We start from the raw sequence: 18,094 nt of genomic DNA, 5'->3' as shown, positions 1-18,094 counted from the left end.
GTGTATGTGTGTGTTTGAGCTCGTGCACAGAGTTGCTTGTATGCAGAGCCTCATTAAATACGCAATTGTTTCATAAGACTGACCCTTCAAGAGCGGTGGGTGGACCAAACGCAGATTTGCTCAAATGAGCAAATGAATCTGTAATGTGGAAGTTTATGGTTTACCATGTGTGTGTGTGTGTGTGTGTGTGCACGCTTTGTGTGTATAAGCATGTTCAAACATACCATACATTTCTAGTTTCAGTGATCAAATAATTTAACATTACACGCCTCACACAGCCTTCCTCTGCGCTCTGTACTGGGCTTGTTATAACAGCCTCAAGCTGGTCGACATTTTTTTTTTGTTAATGTCATCACATTAACTCGGTACTGCTATGCGCTTATATACCATAAGGAGACTGCTGTACATGGAACCAGGATATATCCATATGTTAGTGAGGATGCCATCGCTTCTGTCTCATTAGCAGCAGTGCTGAGGCCCTGAGCTGCTTCTTGTGCTCCATTGGGACAGCTGATGAGGCCTGACTATATGACCTTTAACAACCTAATCAACTTTTAACACCTCGCCTACTGCCTGCCTTATTGCCATTCTTCTCTCTGCCATTCACCGGGCGCTGCCCCATCCCATATTTCTTCTTCTTCTTTTTTTTTGGTAAGCAGTAACCTTGTTTTGACTGATCAGCGGTCCATGTATGAATGAAACAGTATTGTAAACACATGCTGCTGCAGTCTCTGGAGGCACGTAGGGATTTATTGTAATAGGCTGTCTCCCTCCTCACTCTTGACCTTCCCTCTACTTATTTTTCTCCTTTCCTTATCTCTTACTGTCTTCTTCACCCCACTGTTGGAGAGCTCGGGATGTATAGAAAATAAAAGAGAAATATCAAACCATGCAAAATTAATGTACCATGTGGTAGGTAGTTAACTGTGTCGCGTAATTAAACTACAAAGGAGAGGTAATTACAATCTGTTACAGTTACTCAGAAAAATGAAATTACAGCTATGAGTGAAAATGATGATTACACATGCGTATATAAATATTTTTCACAGTGCATTTTTTGTTAATGCTTGTGAACAAAGCGGGTCGACGCCATCAAGGGCAGGATAGCTTATAAGGAGATGGCTTTACGGCTAGACACGCTCCATTTATCTGGCAGCATGCTCTTAGAGTTTGAGTTTTGTTTTTGAAAGCAAGCAGCCTGCCATGCCTGTAACCAGTCGACCACACGGCAGGCGGTCATGTCATCAGACGAGTACACCTTTCAGTGCTGAGAAGTCAACAGTATTTTCTTTCAGGAATAAGGAAAATGCCAGGGGTGTCAAACATAAGCCCCGGGGACCAGAATGGGCTTCACACGGACTCCAATCCGGTCCACTGGAAGGCTTTGGAAAATGCAGACAAGGTTATAAAGGATGGACTTTAAACTGTATTTTCATAAGTTTTGCAGCTTTCCTCCTGATAAAACCCTCACCCATGGTATTTCATATTAAGTAATAGATAAACAATGAAACGACAGTGAAAGTCTTGTTTTATTTTTTTACAATGGGTGCATTTTTTTTTTTTTTGAAAAAGAGTATTTTCTGTGAATGAACAAAAAAATCCCTGCCTTATAACTACAGGACAACCTGGTCAATGTGCTACATGAAAATCTAATATAATTTTACAGACTTTTACAGTCAAGATTTCTTTCTTTAATGCTGCAGAATTTCTATATTATGTAGGAAAATGATGTTGAAAATGGACTTCTTTTTCTCATATTGAGATATTTTATTAAATGTTGAACGTGTAAACAGTTAAACTCCTTTACACTGACAGAAAGGATGGGTTTCACTGGTGTGGTCCACTTAAGATGAAAGTGGGCTCCATGTGGGGCATGATGTAAACTGAGCTTGACATCCCTGCTCTGTGGGTACTGCAGAGTAAAGCGTGCTAATAGAGGTGAAATGCTTTCAGCATCAAAATGCTCAAACCTGGGAATCATCGACAGCTCGCAGAGAACTCTTTCAGCTTTGCTGCTCCGTTTAAACTTGTTAACAAGTTGCATAACTCTGTCAAGTCTTCAAGTTGTATTTTTTTACAGCGTAGCAGTTCTATGTTCTATGCAATCTGTCATATTTTGCATTTGAAAAGTAGCGTCAGTCCATTCCTGTTTCTGCACTTTATAGGAAAACAAACTAAATGTGGTTTTTTTATTGTTAAATGCTGCGTATCTTAGTCATTTAATAGTCCACTTATCTGCAATCTCCGCCTGTTACAAAGTGTATACGTTTCCATAATCATTTTAAATAGGAAAAATCACTTTGCTGCGTCCAGGGTAGAACACCTCCTTTAATCTGCAGCAATTTCCTGTATATCGATCATTTCCACATATATAAATGATCCCATTGTCAGGAGCTTGTATTAAAATAACCTGCAATTATTTTAAATAAATCCTCGAGAACACGCGATGATATAAAAGAAATTATGTTTCTATCTGTTTAATATTTAAAAAAAAAAACACCCTGAAACCTTACATGGGGGATTAATGTTGCAATAACAGGCACAATTCGCTCAAGTCATTTAATGGAGTAGTTACTGCGTGTGATTATTACGGCATTTGTGAAAACAGAGCAGCAAACAACTTGAAATGAAATGCAATAGTAACAACAGTAAAACAATAAGGCCTTAATGCTTCTGTATTGTGTCCACAGCGGCTAGAAGTGAATGAACGCTTACTTAAACAATTTATCGAGCTGCGACTTTAACAGAAATTAAAGCGGTATTATGCTGCATTGAATTATATTTCGGCGGCTTTTCCAACAAGAGACCAGAGATCTTACTTAGCTATTCCTGAAGACACGGAAAGCATTTTATCCAGCGTTAGCTAAAGAAAGATTAAAAGCACAGGTTTGGAAGTCTGAGCCCTTATTACCTTAATAACTAAATAAGTAAACATTAACCGTAATCAAAGATATTTAAAACGGTGACGGTGCACGCTAAGGCCACGCAGGCTTGGATTAAATCCCATCATCAGTGTCACTCATACTATATTTCAGCAGGCTTGCAGTCATTTTAATAGAAAGATAGCATTAATGGCTTGAGCGTTCTCCTGCCATACACTCCTGGGCCTGCACCTTTATTTTGGAGCATGCAGAGGCCTGAGGGGGTAACAGTAGCTACAATTGTCCAGATCTGTCTCTGCAGGTTGTGCTGCGCTGATAAAGATCCAACTCTATAATCCTGATTCATAGTGAATCTTTACCTATCAGATGCTTCCTGGGCTCTCCAGCAGCCCGTGATTGACAGTGATTATCTCAAACGCAGGCCGTATCTCTGCCATCACCGTGGCCGTGTCAGGGGGGTTTTAGGTGAGGATGTTGGATCAAATACAGCAGCAAACAGCTGACAAGGAAGGTGCACAGTAGCAGAGGCGCGTGTAGGAAACACCATTGAATTAAGATTTGCAGATAAGGAATCTTTTTTTTCCCCTCCCTCTCCATGTGTCAGAGACAAAATCATTGAGATTTCTCCTCAGCAGCAGCAGCAGCAGCAACAGCAGCACCGGCCTAACCTGCAGAGCACGCTCATGACACGAGTTAGCCGGTGTGAGCTTTGTGTTGAAGAGGCAGCTGAAACGCAAACAGCGGCACAACACGGGAAGCATATGGTGCTAGCGATGCAGCAGTTGTTGCTGTCAAAAACATAAATGCTGCTGAACACTGTTACTGCAGGTGCAAATTAGCAACACTGCTAATGTGTTCACCGTATTCGATGTCAGTCTTGTATTTCCTGGTCTAATTGTATGAGGGTTTGCATAATGGCCTTTGTTACAGCACGGCATTAAAAGAAAGATTAATACTGTGCCGCCATATCGACCAGCTATAATTGCAAACACCGATGGCTCACTCGTTTAACATGTTGGCATTCAGCAGGCGGTCATCTGCAGCAGTCTTTGCAATGTGTTCATTTGGAGCATTTATCAGAAGACGTGGCAACACGAGTTGATGCAAATGGTTCGATGAAAAAGGGTTTTCTGAGGTTCGCTTGGCCCTCGAAAGAGGAGAGCTCTGACATATGAGCTGCGAGGAGGCCCGCTGACCATTTGACAGAACAAAGCTCGCGTTTGTGAGCCAGAAATGGAAGGAAGGGTTGAAAGGGAGTACCTACTTCTTCGTCTTCCTGTTCACAATAGCAGGGCAGGTCCACGTGTGTTAAAAAGCTACCTAAATTATCAGTGTCGTTCACGGTGTGGCTCTAAGCACTAAGGTTTTCTTCCCAAATTTAGAAAACCTGAAAGACGGGTCCAAACTGCTTTTACTGTGTGGGCCTGTGAATACAGTATGTGATATTTTTAAAATTCATGATGTGTGTACAATTGTGTGTGTGTATTGGATTTGTGCTTCTCTGTAGTCCTACCACGTAGTGCTGCAAGCTCACGAGCTCGGGAGTATTACCGTGAGTTGCGTGTGAGGCAGGTTACTCAGCCTGTCTGCAACCAGTGAACCTGCTCTGAAACCGTATACCTGTGCTGAAAACAGGAGTCGCCATTTCAGCGCTGTCTGTTTGGATCAGTGTTCCCTGTGGTACTATGCCCTCTGTGAGAGCTCCTCTGTTGGGGATCTATTCCTTAGCCCCTGACTCTATCCCTCTGTTGGCACAATGGCCCCTTTGTACCTACATATACTACTGCTGTGGGACCTTGCCTCGTAGTTTTTGGCAATTATACACAATCCCACTCCATCTATCCCCCTCGTTGCCGCTTCATTGACGAGAAATGCAATTGGATCGAGGAGAAATGCGGTGAAACGGAGACCCGGGAAGAGGCTTGCAGGAATTAGATTGTGGCACTGATAAGTTCCATATAGAGCAAGTAAACATGTTCTTATCTTGTTATCCAGCTTACACATTAACACATGGCGCGTGTGGAGGAGGGTTTAAAAGGATAAATCAAATTCTAATCATTCTGTTTGGCTTTTTCCGCTCGCTGCTCTTTGTCTCTATTTCAGTTTCTCATCGCGCAAAGGACCCCAGCCCACATGCAAGAACAATGGAGGGGGGTCAGAAGTGCTAGCTATTTTCCTACACCTGCTGAATGCTACAGAAATGAGTGCACAGTGATTATGTGCCCTAATGTGTGGTGTTTAAAGAGTGGTTTCCCGCAGCAGAGTTAAATGGTAGTGCCCTCTGTGAAGTATTAATGATGTGGATGGATGAATCAGGTCGGCACAAACCTGTTGACGGCAGCCGTGGCGCTCTCTTAAAGCTGCACCCAGACATCAGGCTTAACCGCTTGGCAAATTGGACATGCTTGTTGGCTGTAGCTCCAATTTATGTGCACTCTCTATTGCAGTTAGTCCATCTTCATTATTGAAATGGCCTCTCGTCAGGTCTTGACAGAGTGGTGGAGATGGTAAAGGGTGGAGTGCGCGTGTGGTGGTGGTGGGGGCACATACAGAAGAATCATGAATAATGTGGAAAATAAACACATTTGAAGCACTGGCGCTGGCTGGCAGAAGGGGTGTTGGGAGTGTTGTTAAATGCCTGGCTTTCATTTTCTCTCTGCTCCTCTCTCCCTCTCTCCATGTGATTGTATGTGCAGCCTCTGCCAGTGGATGTTGATGCTGTGGATCCTCAGCCTTGGGGCTTTATCTAACACACATGCAACCGAGCATAAACACAGACACAGACACACACACAAGCAGCTCTCAGTGCTGAACTCTAGCAGCACCTCTGTGGCTTGACCAGCATCCCAGCTGTGTGTTGTGTCACAGCCATGCTGGAGACACATTGCTCGGTGGCCACAACCTATATTTAATAGGTTGCTGTTGTGGCTTCGCTATTCACCTCGGGATCGTTGCATTGGTGATGGCCGATAAAGCTGAGCCCAGCTCAACCGCGTCATCCCGTTTGGTGGCGATATCCGGTTCCAACTCGCGCATTGTTGCAGGCGACACGTTTATTGCCGGATGTCAAATTTCAGCTCCTCGGTGAGGCGAATTGATAGGAGATGGCCTCAAAACCATTTCATAGCTCTGTAAATGTACACTTAAGCCCAGGCTTTGGGTATAACAGTGCTTCTCTTTGAAGAGAAGAACAGGATCTAACTGAGTCTACCTACAGGGTCCCTGTACCTGCTGCACACATGAGTAGATGTGATGGCTCATGAGGTAATTACCCACTGAGCTGGTCTGTAAGCTGAAGCAGGGGTTCCCTTCAGGTAGCGCTCTCGCTCAGGTCAGTGAACAGCTAATGACATTTAGAAGAAATAGGATGAAAGAGGTGGCAGTTGGTTGTAGTCAGCCACACACTACCTTTGTCTTATTGTCTGCCGTCTGTCTTAATCTCCCAGCCACCCTTTTCACACCACAAGGAGATCGTGTTATTAGATCCCCTCCCTGGGCTCATTTGTCATCCTGCAGCACCACTCCTCTAGAGGAGGACTGCAGGAGAGGAAAAAGAAAACAATATAAGCAGGCAGGAGGCCACAACATCAAATGTTCATCATTTACCAGCCCAGAGTCTCTCTTATCGCCATTATTCTTTCACAATCACAGCAGATTAATATGCTTTCTTTTTGTTGCCCCTCTTACTGTGTCTATTTTTAAAAGGCCGACAAACTTCAACCTCTCTTCTCTCCTCTACCCTTTAACATGTTATTTTGTATCACGCCGTACCCGGCCCTCGCACGCGTGTACTCTCAATCATCCCCCACCCCCACTTTTCACCATCACTTGCTACAATAAAAAGTATTGTCAGTGTTCACAGTTTGCTGTCACCGCCTCAGTCACATCTCTTTAATCTCTCCTCTTTGAGCTCCTTCAGATTTCTTGCTGCTGAGGCGCACGGGAGGGAGAGAGTCAGCTAATTACAATAAACAAATATGCTCAGAGCCGCCTATGTAAGGTTGGCATAGGTTAACAACTCTGCTATAAATGTTAAATGAAGCTTAAAATAGGATCGTATGGCATACAGTTGCCATAGCGATCCAAGCTGCGATTCTTTGTGTACTTTCGTGGTTGGCAAAGTTTAAATTAATCTTAGACACGAATCTGTGATACGGAGAAGAAATGAGTGATTGTTCGATGCCCCAAGGGCCTGTTTGATGCCTCTATCGCGTTTGGAGCTTTTTCTTGAACCGCCACAACTTTGTTTGTCTGTGCTTAGCGTCGGTCTTTTGTTGTAACGAAATCTAATGCACTGCCGTTGATGCTTTTCTGCCTCAGACGCATGGCGGTCGCCCTTTTTTACCGATTGCCTTCTTACTCACGTCTCTTTCTATTTCTCTTTGTCTTTCAACAGGTGGGACAGTCAAAATGATGCGTGGGTGGTGCAGCGTTGAGCCGTATTGATGGATGTGTTAACAGACAGCGGTCTCACATTGATTGTGAAGACTTCAGAACCCGAGAATCCAAATGCAGTGGAGAGCACAGGTAACTATTCAGGTATAGCTCGTTAACACCATGTTTGTTGTGTTTTTTTTATAAGTAACTCACATGAATGCTAATTTTGCTCTTTATTTCTCAGCTTTAAACATTTAGAGAAACTTGGTTGCAGAAGAGAGTTTTTTTTAATTTGCCCAAGAATATTTAAGCACTCATTAAAATAAATGAAAGCTTATTAACAACAGTTTCTCTCACAACACATTTAAAACTTTGAAAAGACAATTAGTATTAGCACATAGCACAGAATTAGCTTTTCTTGAATTAGCTTTTCAACCTCAGTTTTAAGCTCTTTTACAAGATATGGGGAGCGTGAAACACATCCTGTGTGTGTTTTTTTTTAATGAAAAGTGGAAAAGAATTATTAATTGAAGCTTTTTAAGCTGTTGTTAATCCTCTCTGCTTATGCTTCCACAACTCAGAAATATAAATCTATCTTTTCTCATAAAAAGCTGCAAATATAAAAGTGGGTGGAGCCATTAATTCTCTCACACACATTTATTGGCATCGTGAAAACAAAAGGTCTGCATCATTGTTTTAATAATAACTGTATTGTTATTTCATTTTCTTGTTATATTTCAGTTTTGGGCTTCTATTTTTTTTTCTCTGCAAAATCTCAGAAACCGAAACCTTGATTAGTAATTATATATTTGCAGGAAAAAAGGTTGCAAATGCTTGCAAATGAAACTGCTAAGATTTCTACACTGCGCATTGTCGTCTGAACTTCATTTACTCTACATAGTTTCACTTAACTCTTTACCCCTTGAAAGCATACGAGGAGTAACCCTTGAAGTTCCTGTCTGACCTGAGTGGTTTCTGTCATACTTCAGGCCTGCCTGTATAACGCAATGACTTGTTGGTTCCTAAGAAGTTAGTGAAGGTGGTCCCTGCCTATGCAGCTACCCTTGAAAAAACGGTGCAAAGATCATACCAAGGGCACCAGAAGAGAGACAGCAAAACACCTTCGGAAAGTTATACAATTTGCTAAATTCACTTGTTCCCTGTCCACTATAAAAAACACACACAATTATTTATGAATTAGTCCAGTTGGATTTTGTTTTTTTTACTTTTTGCAACCACATATCAATTTAGAAATCCTGGTATCTCCAAAGGGTTTACAAATGTTTTCTTCTAAAAGGTATATGAGCTACTTTTTGCTGCTGCCTTATTCACAAGGGGTCTCCACAGTTGCTAGCTCCACATGTTTGATTTGGCAGAATTTTTATTTTTGTTTTACACCAGATGCCTTTTCTGATGGAACCCAAAGGGATCTACGTCTCTTTCCTGGATCAAACTGGAGAGCTTTCAGTGCTAGGCGAATGTGTAAACCATTACAATATGGGGTCACTTTTCTTTTAGCTGAATAAATGGTTTTTAAAACGAACGCAAAAGAAATCAGGTAGCAGTGCAATCTCTTCCTTTTTACTGGACAATAAGCCCTACTGCTGCTGTGCATATTCAGTCATTCACCCACCGCCTACTTCTCCCCATAGTTTCTATCTACCAAGCACCACTGATCCTTCGATGAGGTTTATCTCTGTGTTTCAGCTCTGGTCAGCCTCAGTTGGAACTGAGACAGATTATCCCCAGCACTTGCCTGCTCCTTGAGAGGCAGCAAGAGGAAAAGAGAGCAAGAGAGACGAGGAGAGGTGGAATGAGAGCATTAAAAAAAATACAGGAGAGAGTAAAAGCAGCCTCCATTGAGCAGGAATAGGGCAGTTCTTTGAGGAGGATGGCCATGAATCATGCCGCAGTTACTCACCACTTATTACGAACATCCTGTACTGGCCGGATTGATTCCCCCCCCCCCCCCCCCCCCCCTCCCCCCCCCCCCCCCCACCACCACCACCACCACCACCACCACAACCCCCACTACCATTCACAAAATGTCATATAGTGAAGATGGAGCAAGCGGCTTCTGTGGCTGGCCTACCAGCTGGATGACTGAACGCCCCGGGTGGCTGAGCTGCAGAATGGCTAGCTCTGCATTTTACGATTGTAAAAGCCTCCATGTAATGGGGATAAGAAGCAGGAAGTTGGAAGGAAAAAAGGGTGGAAGAAGGGATGAAAAGGGGGATGGGAAAAGGAATGCTTTCTAAAAGCCATCGCAAAAGGGGAAAAGGCCATGTCAGCTGTTTTCATTTGCATTGTGTGTCGTATTGTGATAGCTGAAAAATGTGTTCCTTTGGCCATTCCTTTGGAGAAGATGCATGAATTTGATTTAATGTCAGTGACAGGTGTTTCTGTTATTCTTAGGCTTTTCTGTTTTCTTTGCTTTATAAAGTAGCTCTAATTGGAATGTAATTAAAGAGAAAAAAGGCATACATGTGTATGCGCACGTGTGGCATCTGACACACTAATAGATAGGCACACAGGCGCCAACTAGTCTCTCCCCTCATGTCCATGACCGTGTCCCTCGGCATGGGCTTGTTACCGTGCAGAGCTGCCTGGCATAAAGCAGCCTGGGCCTACCTCAGGTGGACGAAGCCCCGAATGTTATGGCTAGAAAAAGAGATGTGTCTCGGAGAGCTCCGAGTGCTAACTGGTCTGGTCTGGTCTGGTCTAGTTTGGCAGTGATCGGGCTGTCTAGCATGGCTGGGCTTGGCAGTGTTGGGAATCAGAAGATCACCACCACCTGCCAGCAGCCGGGGTCCTTCCATATGCTCAGTGGTGAATGTCCACGCCAGATTGCATGAGCCATGTCACATCCAGCCTCAGTTTCTATTCGAAGAGCTTCTCTCCTGATAACACCATTAGAAAAGTACAGCCGTGCTTGGAGGATCTCAGAGTGTATAAAGCTTGTTTTTTCTTTTTTGCTACTCTTTCTGTAAGCTAAATATTGGATTCTGGCAGCTGCGACTATTTTGGATGTGTATCTTGTTTACATTTGCCAGCTCAGATATTGTAGTAACATTATGTTGTACCATATCAGTGAATAGGAAGCTGCCGATCCCCCCTTTGACCCCAAATGTCAAACTCGATTTGTCAGCTACAGTCATTGCTGTAAGACCCAGTGTGTGTGTGTGTGTGTGTTTGTATACCTGTCTGACTGACTGATCTGTGGCACATTCTGAACAGCTGAAGAGCTAATGGTCCAGCTGGAGACAGATGGCCTCTCGATAACACTATACCCCCAAGCCAATACTCACACTCTATCACTCTCCCTCTCATACACACACACACACACTTTCTGCCCCGCTCAGCACATACAACACACACACACACATTGGACAGGATAGATTGTTAATCCATTATAAACCCCGAGGAAACACATTTCTCAATATGAGTTTAATGTTTCACGGCAATTTTGACCAATCTTTCGGCGATATTTGGTGGCAGCTTAAGTTACACGTGAGCACAGAGGGATGAAGGAAGTTAATAACCTCTTTCCCGTTTCCTGTAACTTCCTCATTTCGGTGGCTTCGCACCTTTGTAGGGCAAGCGATAACTAATCTCTGCTTTATATTTGTCTTGTATTACATGTAATTCAAGATGAAGTGTGCTCACGAATGGAAAGCGTTTCCTTTTGTAGTCCTCCACTTTACAGTAAGCGACCGTGTAAATTTGCTAGTATTCTATCTTAAATATAGAAAAAGGGTATCTGTCATGACTCTCCGCAGAGAACATGTGTCAGTCCCATGCTTTAGCTCTGAGGTCATTTTGGCTCACAGACTGAGAGGACCTGATGGCGAACGCCTCGCTGTGATGCTTCTGCAGCCTCTGACGAGTTGCTGCTATAACAGTTCTCTGACGATGAGAGGGAAGGAGAGGATGGATATTTCTCTAGAGGCTCTCTTCATTAAGAGTGACAGTACCGTAGTCGCATGCTTTTAGTAAGCACTGTGGCCGCTCCGGTGTGTCTGCAGGCCGCAGACCCGTAGAGACCAGCTCTCAGAAATTTCATTACCTCATTAAATCACTCTCAAGTCATATCCATATTCAAAGATTTACTCACCGCCAATACAGCAACGCTGAATACGGTTTGCTAAGCAGTCTTCCCCTCAAGCATTTATCACTACCTCAATAATGATTAGGCGCATCCATTCTAAAATGGGGGTTGTTGCTAGTTAACCTCTGTGAACACATTAATTGCTGTGCTAGGGTTTTCAATTTTATTTATTTTTTTCTCTCCCTGGCATCGTTTTAAAGAATATCTGGAAGGCAGCAGCTTGGGATTGTAGAGGGAGGCAGGTGTGGATGGTATTGGTTATACAGTCTCCAACATATGGGCCTGTCGTGTCCCATGTGTACATACCTGCCTCCGCTGCTGTCATCTAATTATGCAGAGCAAACACAGCGATCTGCCTGCTGCTGCAAGCCACTCCTGCGAGTTTTGATTGTTACTCATCAGATGGATGTCTTCGACTGATTAAGACATTGTCACAAGTGACCTGTGGAAAATCACCAAAATCTACTTTCATTTGAGTCATTGTTTCGGTTAGTCTGTGTAATTTAATGGTATCTTGTTACTTAAAAGCTAGTAGATCTGCGTCTGCACAGAAACACTGCAGGGTGGGGGGCATAAAGCAAGGTGACTGCATTAATTTGATCTCGTATATACGGCTCGGGCAGGAACGACAACAGGCTCTTTGCATTGTCACCTGCAAGCATGTGATACAATTGCTCGTTTTGTTCTGTCAAATAAGCCAGTTAAAATTCTTGCAGCTCTGTATATCTTTCACTTTTGCCAGCATGCTAACATTACATAAAGGTGACTCCATTTCATCTTTGATCTTCTTTTTGTTTTAAGTGCTCTCAGAGTTTGGTGGGATTTTTTTATGGCTGTGTTGCTACTCGCCGAGTCTTGGCTTTCACATTTGAACATCAAGCAAGTAATGAGTAAGGAATTGTCCAAGTTGACATTGCTAATACCTCTTATTGAATCTGGAACCAAAACTGAATTATTAATGTTTAAGGCTGGCATCATGAAATGACATTTTGAGCTCTAGGGGGTTAATTGACACTAATTGCGTCTGAGCAGCTTAGAAAAACGTCGGAGTAACTAAAAGAACAAAAACAATGTAATTTAACTTCACACTTACATTTCAAAGAGCTGAAATCTTTTTTCTCTTTTTCCCCTGCAGGGCTATGTGAGCAGAGTAGCGATCTGAGTCTGTGCGGGCTCGTCGATGCTGCTCTCCCTCCGTCCTCGCCTCCACCTGCCGCAGAGACTTCACAACAGGCCTGCCCAGCGCATCAGAGGACCACTCCTACATCGCCAGCCCTCCCCTTGCCCCTTGGGACTGAGCCCTCTCTGGGCCTAACAGTAGCCCCTTCCTCCAATGACCCTCCAACTGTGGTTCCCCATCTTCACCACACGCCCGCTCCCTCATCACTCTCTAGCCCAGCTGTAAGCTCCTGGGCGCCGACAGGAGACAACCAGAAAACGTCCCTTCCATTACCCGTTGCCCTCCCTCTATCAGCGACAATGATGGAGCCTGGCACTGTGTCTGGCCTGACGGAGGAGTGTCTTCTTCAGCCTAACCGAACTTGCCTCGGCTGCTTCATTGAAACACGTGATGCCACTGACCCTAACGCCATCCAGAACACACCCCACGACCCCACCGCCAACCCTGACACAGAGACTGGTCTAAGTGTAAGGATAGGGGATGTGAGCCGAGAGGACTTCTCTGACATCAACAACATCAGCATTCAGTGCCTGAGCCACGCGGGGGAGGCAGTGAGTCACTATGGAGAACAGCTCCTCTCTGACCAGCTACTTAGCTTTCCTCTGCCAAAAGCCCCAGGTGAGGGCAAGAGAGGGGATGCAAACAAAACAACAGGGGACTGCGATGACCCCGAAGATGATGCAACAGCTAAGAATTTGTATGAAGGACTGTTACTAGACAAGGTTAGTGGAGAAGAAGTTCTCCTGGCTAACGCCAGCCAGGACTGGGGCTACTTTGAGTCTTTTATCAGTGAGAGTAAGATGGAACTGCTGGACCTTTGTTCTAAGAATGAACTGTCGGTCAACCTCTTCTCAGAGGAAGATGTCGACAATCTGTTTGACGATGAAGATGACGATTCGACATTAAGCAGTGATGTCTGTTCGCTCAAGATTCGTTATGAGTCTTTCCAGGACAACATGAGGGAAAAAACAAATGTTCTGCAGGAGGAGACGCAGTTCAACTTCTTCCCCAGCGTCCTGGCCAACTGTGCCAAGAAAGAGGAAGGAGCAGCAGTCTTGAGGAGAACCGCGGAGGATCTTCAGCCCAAAACTGATGAACTGATCCTGGAGGGAGCACAGGAAGGAAAGGCCGGGGACTGCAGTGCTAGGAGTCCACTTGATGGTTCCCACGGCTCGCCTATGTCCACTCCCAAAGTCAGCTACCTAATGGACTTCAATTCCACAGAGGAGTCAGGGGAGTTCAGTGATGACAGCTCCTGCACTGGCTCGTCCTCAGACACCCTGCAGGAGGGAAAGTTTAAAAAGAGCCACTCAAAGAGATTCCTCAGTCCCTCGAACCCTCTCAACTATGGCTTGCGTTCCAAAAGAAAGGTTCGATACAGCGATGATTACTTATATGATGTCGACTCGCTTGAGAGTGAGAAAAATGCGGAGAAAAAGGAGAAAGCCCCTGCTGGTCAGAAAGAAGAGGAGGATGTAGACTGGTGCCCCAAAAAACGCCGGAAATCCTGCCGCAAAGAGCCACCTGTGGTCATCAAGTACATCATCATCAACAGGTTTAAAGGAGAGAGACTCATGTCAGTGAAACTGGGCAAGCTGGACCCTGTGGATGCGACTGTGAGCTTAAATGCCGACACAGTAAGCAAATATGAGACACTGGCTCCTCTGAAGCATTTCTGGCAGGAGAAGCAAAGAGAGAGACAGGAACAGCTTAAGCTGGCTGCCAGAGATAAACAACAACGCGGTTTTCATCTAAACGGACGCCACCATCGCCCTTTTAATTCTAGTCATCCCAAAAGGAAATACAAGATTGCAAACCGGCTTAAGGTTCAGAGGATTCACACTGTGGAGCAATCAGCAACAGCACAGTCCTCCCCTCTCTCTGATCGGGGCCAGGGAGGTGTCACTAAAGAAGAGGCCACCCCCACGGTGGGAGGAATAATAGCAGCCCCAGGCCTCCCAGTCACATTAGACACAAACTCCATCACACACACAGTCACAGCCAAGAGCCGCTCCCAGGAGAGGGAGGAGAGGGAGGGGAGGAGATTGGGAGGAAACAAAACAGTCAGGATAAGGAAATTCAAAAGCGAAGCCAGGCTGAGGAGCAAGAAAATAAAAGAGGCAGAAGGAGAGGAGGGGAGGAGCGTGACGAATGAAACGGATGCCTGTGTCACTGCGGCACAGATTGAGGACCCCACTGCTGGGTTAGAAGAGGCAGGCATTAGCTCAACTACAGTCAAACCACATTTCTCTGACAATACCGCCACCGCTCAAGCCGCTGAGGAGAAATTCCCCTTTGTTTCATCCACCTGCTCTCCTGACAAAGCTGCCTCCTCCTCTGAGGAGGTGGAGACGGGTGTCCCTGTCATCCCGGGGGGCTACCTGCAGACCCTGTTAGATGCCACAGACTCCTCAGGTGGAGCAGCTATCTCTTATTTCCCCCAGCAGTCCTCTAGGCAGCAGTATTCTCTTGGACTGTCCCTGGAGGAGAAACAGTTTTCTTCTCTGCAGCTCGCTCAGAGCTGCGTCCTCTCGCCTCCCTCTGAGTCCGAGCTCCAGCAGTCTCCTCAGAACTGCCCCAGCTTCCCCCAGATGTGGCACCCACAGCTCTGTGCAAGTCACAGCCAGAGCTTTGGGTCTGAGACCCCCGAGACTCCCATCTTACCCAACAACTTCCCAGCTGCTGTTCCCCTGAATGACAGCCTGCCAGTGTCTAACTACAGCCAGCTGAGCCCTGAGGCTGACAGGCTGCTTTATGAGAAGAGCTACCTGAGTGAGTCTGGGCTGCAGCCCGGGGCAGATCTGCAAGTGTGTCAGTCTGCCTGCGTGGAGGGCCAGGTGCAATACCAGCGAGGGTCCCTGTGCACAGACAATGGCAGGCTCATCAGCTATGACTCAGTGGGCTCTCTGTCAGCCTCCTCCAGCAATTACAGCTCACTCAGCCTCAAGTCTTGTGAGCGAGAGGGTGAGGAGGAGGGCCGAGACAGCTTCTTAGCTCATTGCAGTCCTAAAGTGGTGATTCAGCAGAGTGTGGATGCCCTTACCCCACTCAGGGAGTCCTCAGATCTGCTGGATATCTCTAACTTCACCCCTGACAAGTTTAGGCACTCATCACTCTCAGAGCTTTCCCCCCCTGAGACCCCAAATCTGTCCCCTCAGGTTGTTGGGCGTGAGATGAAGATGGCAGGGAATGTTGGAGAATATCAGGATGTGAATGATATAAGCATGGACTGCAATAGGGAGGTAAAGTGGAACTGTGACGTCATACAGCAACAGGAGCGCACGGCAAGCGCATACCCGGTGGAGGACAACCAGTTTCCGCTACACAACTTCAACAATCAAGATGTCTTAGGTTTAGATAAAAAAGAGATGGCAGCTACAGAATTTGATGAACAGAATGGGGCAAAAAGCATTAAGTCAAAAAGGAAAGGCAGCTGCAAACAAACAGCAGGAGGACAGAGCCCGAAGAAGGTCCGGGCTCCGAGAGCCCCCAAGTCAGAGAAGGTCAAGACTCCCAAACAGAACTCTCGTTCCACCAAAAAGATAAAGGCCATGTTAGAGGGTAAAGCAGCAAAGAACCAGGCAGGTGGCACAGGCCTGACTGACAGTAGCAGCACTGGGGACTGGCCCGGCACCGGATGGTCGGAGAGTAACAGCCTGGTGGGGGATGACCAGAGAGAATTTGAGGAGCCCTCCAATATTCTGTCCAACATTGTCTCTGGCATGGCTGAGGTCCAAAGGTTCATGATGGCCTCCATTGAGCCACTCTGGAACCCCATGTCGGAGGCCTGCATGCCCTCTGAGGCCAACAGTCTCAACCTAAAGACCCTCAAAATCTTGGCAGGTACTGAGGCTGACCTGAAGAAAAAAGGAGCTGTGCTCACAGGGGCTGGGAGAGGCAGAAAGGCAGGGGGGAAAGGAGGCAAAAACCAGGCCAAATTCAACCCCTCTCATCCTTTGTTCCCTCAACTTGCTCTAGGCTGTAACATGTTTGATAAACCCAACTTTATTAACCCCGGGCCTGCTCACAAAAAGCTGTACCGCCACAAGACGAGTGCAAAGTTCCCTCGGATTGAGACACTGAAGGGGAAGCGAGCTGAGAGAGACCCAAATAAGGACATAGCACTGATGACCTCTTTTGAGAAACTGAGGTAATATTTTGTTATCAGCTGCTGTTGTACCCCCTCCCCTCCCCCTCTCACTTTCCCCCACTACCTGCTCAGCCCTCCCTCCCAAACATACCTACACTGACGCTATGCCAGAGCTGCATGAGTTCTACGTTTCCCCCCTGACTACTCCCACTTCCTTTTAACCCCCTGAAGAGGAAATTAATATCTGCATGAGAAACTTCTTGTACTTTGCAAACTACCTATTGAGTGATTGTGTCAAGCTTGATTGAGATTTGAAACGACCATGGCTGCATTTTTCTTGCTTTTGTTGTTTCTGCTTTGTTTGTTCTTCTTATAGTCGTTTTTTTTTTTCTTTCCTTTTTTGTTTGATTTTTGTCTGAAAAAGAGAAATAAGCCTTGAAAAAAGTTCTGTCGCCTTTTTGAGGAACTTTGTTTTTGTATTTTCTCAGCAGAACTAGCTTCCCTGAATTACATATTTATTTCCCTTTTCCCTAAAGATGTAGCTATATACATAAATGCATTGAGTGACATCTACGCACCCCTCCTCCTCATCTGTTTTTGTATGCAGAATATGGATGTCCTGTTGTTGCTGTCCGTCATACACTGCCTGGCTCATTTCAAGAGGGAAACCTTCAATAAATGAGCCCAATTTAAGCCCGAGACATCTTAAACACGAGATGGGACCATTTTGTATTGATGACATATCAGACATTGTCTTTTCCCCCCCCCTCAAAGTTGGAATGGCTCCCCCTTTCCTTTTGTCAAGTTTTTGTTTTCTTCTTCTGGAGTTTAGAGGAACTGGTTATCTAAATTAACATTTTTACGCCTTGCAAATTCATAAAAGCTCCACCCTCAGAGTATTTTTGTCAATGTTGTTGTACAGGGACATGCAATATTTGCAAAAAAGAAAAAAGAAAAAAAAAGAAAAAAAGATAATTATAATCTTAAAATCATTGTGCCAAAAGTAACAATGCTGTGTAAATGACCTCTTATATATGTGTGAATATTGGCTGTTCCTCTTTTCTATCCATTGGGATATTGGCTGCTCGGGTTGGAGACTCCTTACAGAGACTTGCAACTACAGGAATTCTTTATTTGAGACTTTTCTCTCTCTTCTCTGATGAAAGGCACCAACAGCTGGCAGTGGTACACCACCACTCACTAAACCAAATCAGAAAGACTCTGAATTCTCCTCGTTTCCCCCCACTTTGTTTGCCAAATTCAATTTACCTCAACATCGCCTGGCACTGAGAAGCAACAAAAGAGAGGCAAAGGGGAGATCTGCTCTGAAGGCTACTGTAGAGGAAGGAGATGAAAAAAAAAAGAGAGAGAGATGTTCAAATGAGCTTTCTCTGGACCAAGAAGAGTGTAGCGCAGATGTCTGAGGGTAAGCAAGAAGATGATTTGTCATTTGGGGC

At 45.2% G+C, this 18,094-nt stretch overlaps 1 protein-coding gene across 4 annotated transcripts in view; it reads left to right on the top strand.

Moving 5' to 3' along the window:
* nexmifb (neurite extension and migration factor b) overlaps positions 1-18,094 on the top strand; it is a 51,360-nt gene that overhangs the window by 31,309 nt on the left and 1,957 nt on the right. The window contains exons 2-3 of one of the 4 annotated variants that reach the window (XM_006781560.3): positions 7,279-7,409; positions 12,503-16,697. In XM_006781560.3, the coding sequence (XP_006781623.2) occupies positions 7,328-7,409; positions 12,503-16,697 (4,277 nt within the window). In that variant the 5' untranslated portion in view covers positions 7,279-7,327. Of the gene's footprint in view, positions 1-7,278; positions 7,422-12,502; positions 17,495-18,094 lie in introns of those variants that run through there. The other 3 variants (XM_006781559.3, XM_087849019.1, XM_006781561.3) reach the window with 3 other exon arrangements.

Source organism: Neolamprologus brichardi, chromosome 2 (genome assembly GCF_056152115.1).
Source record: "Neolamprologus brichardi isolate AB-2024 chromosome 2, ASM5615211v1, whole genome shotgun sequence".
In the NCBI taxonomy this organism is placed as follows: Eukaryota; Metazoa; Chordata; class Actinopteri; order Cichliformes; family Cichlidae; genus Neolamprologus; species Neolamprologus brichardi.
Note: the sequence above shows the minus strand (reverse complement) of the source record. Positions and strands in the feature narration are given on the sequence as shown.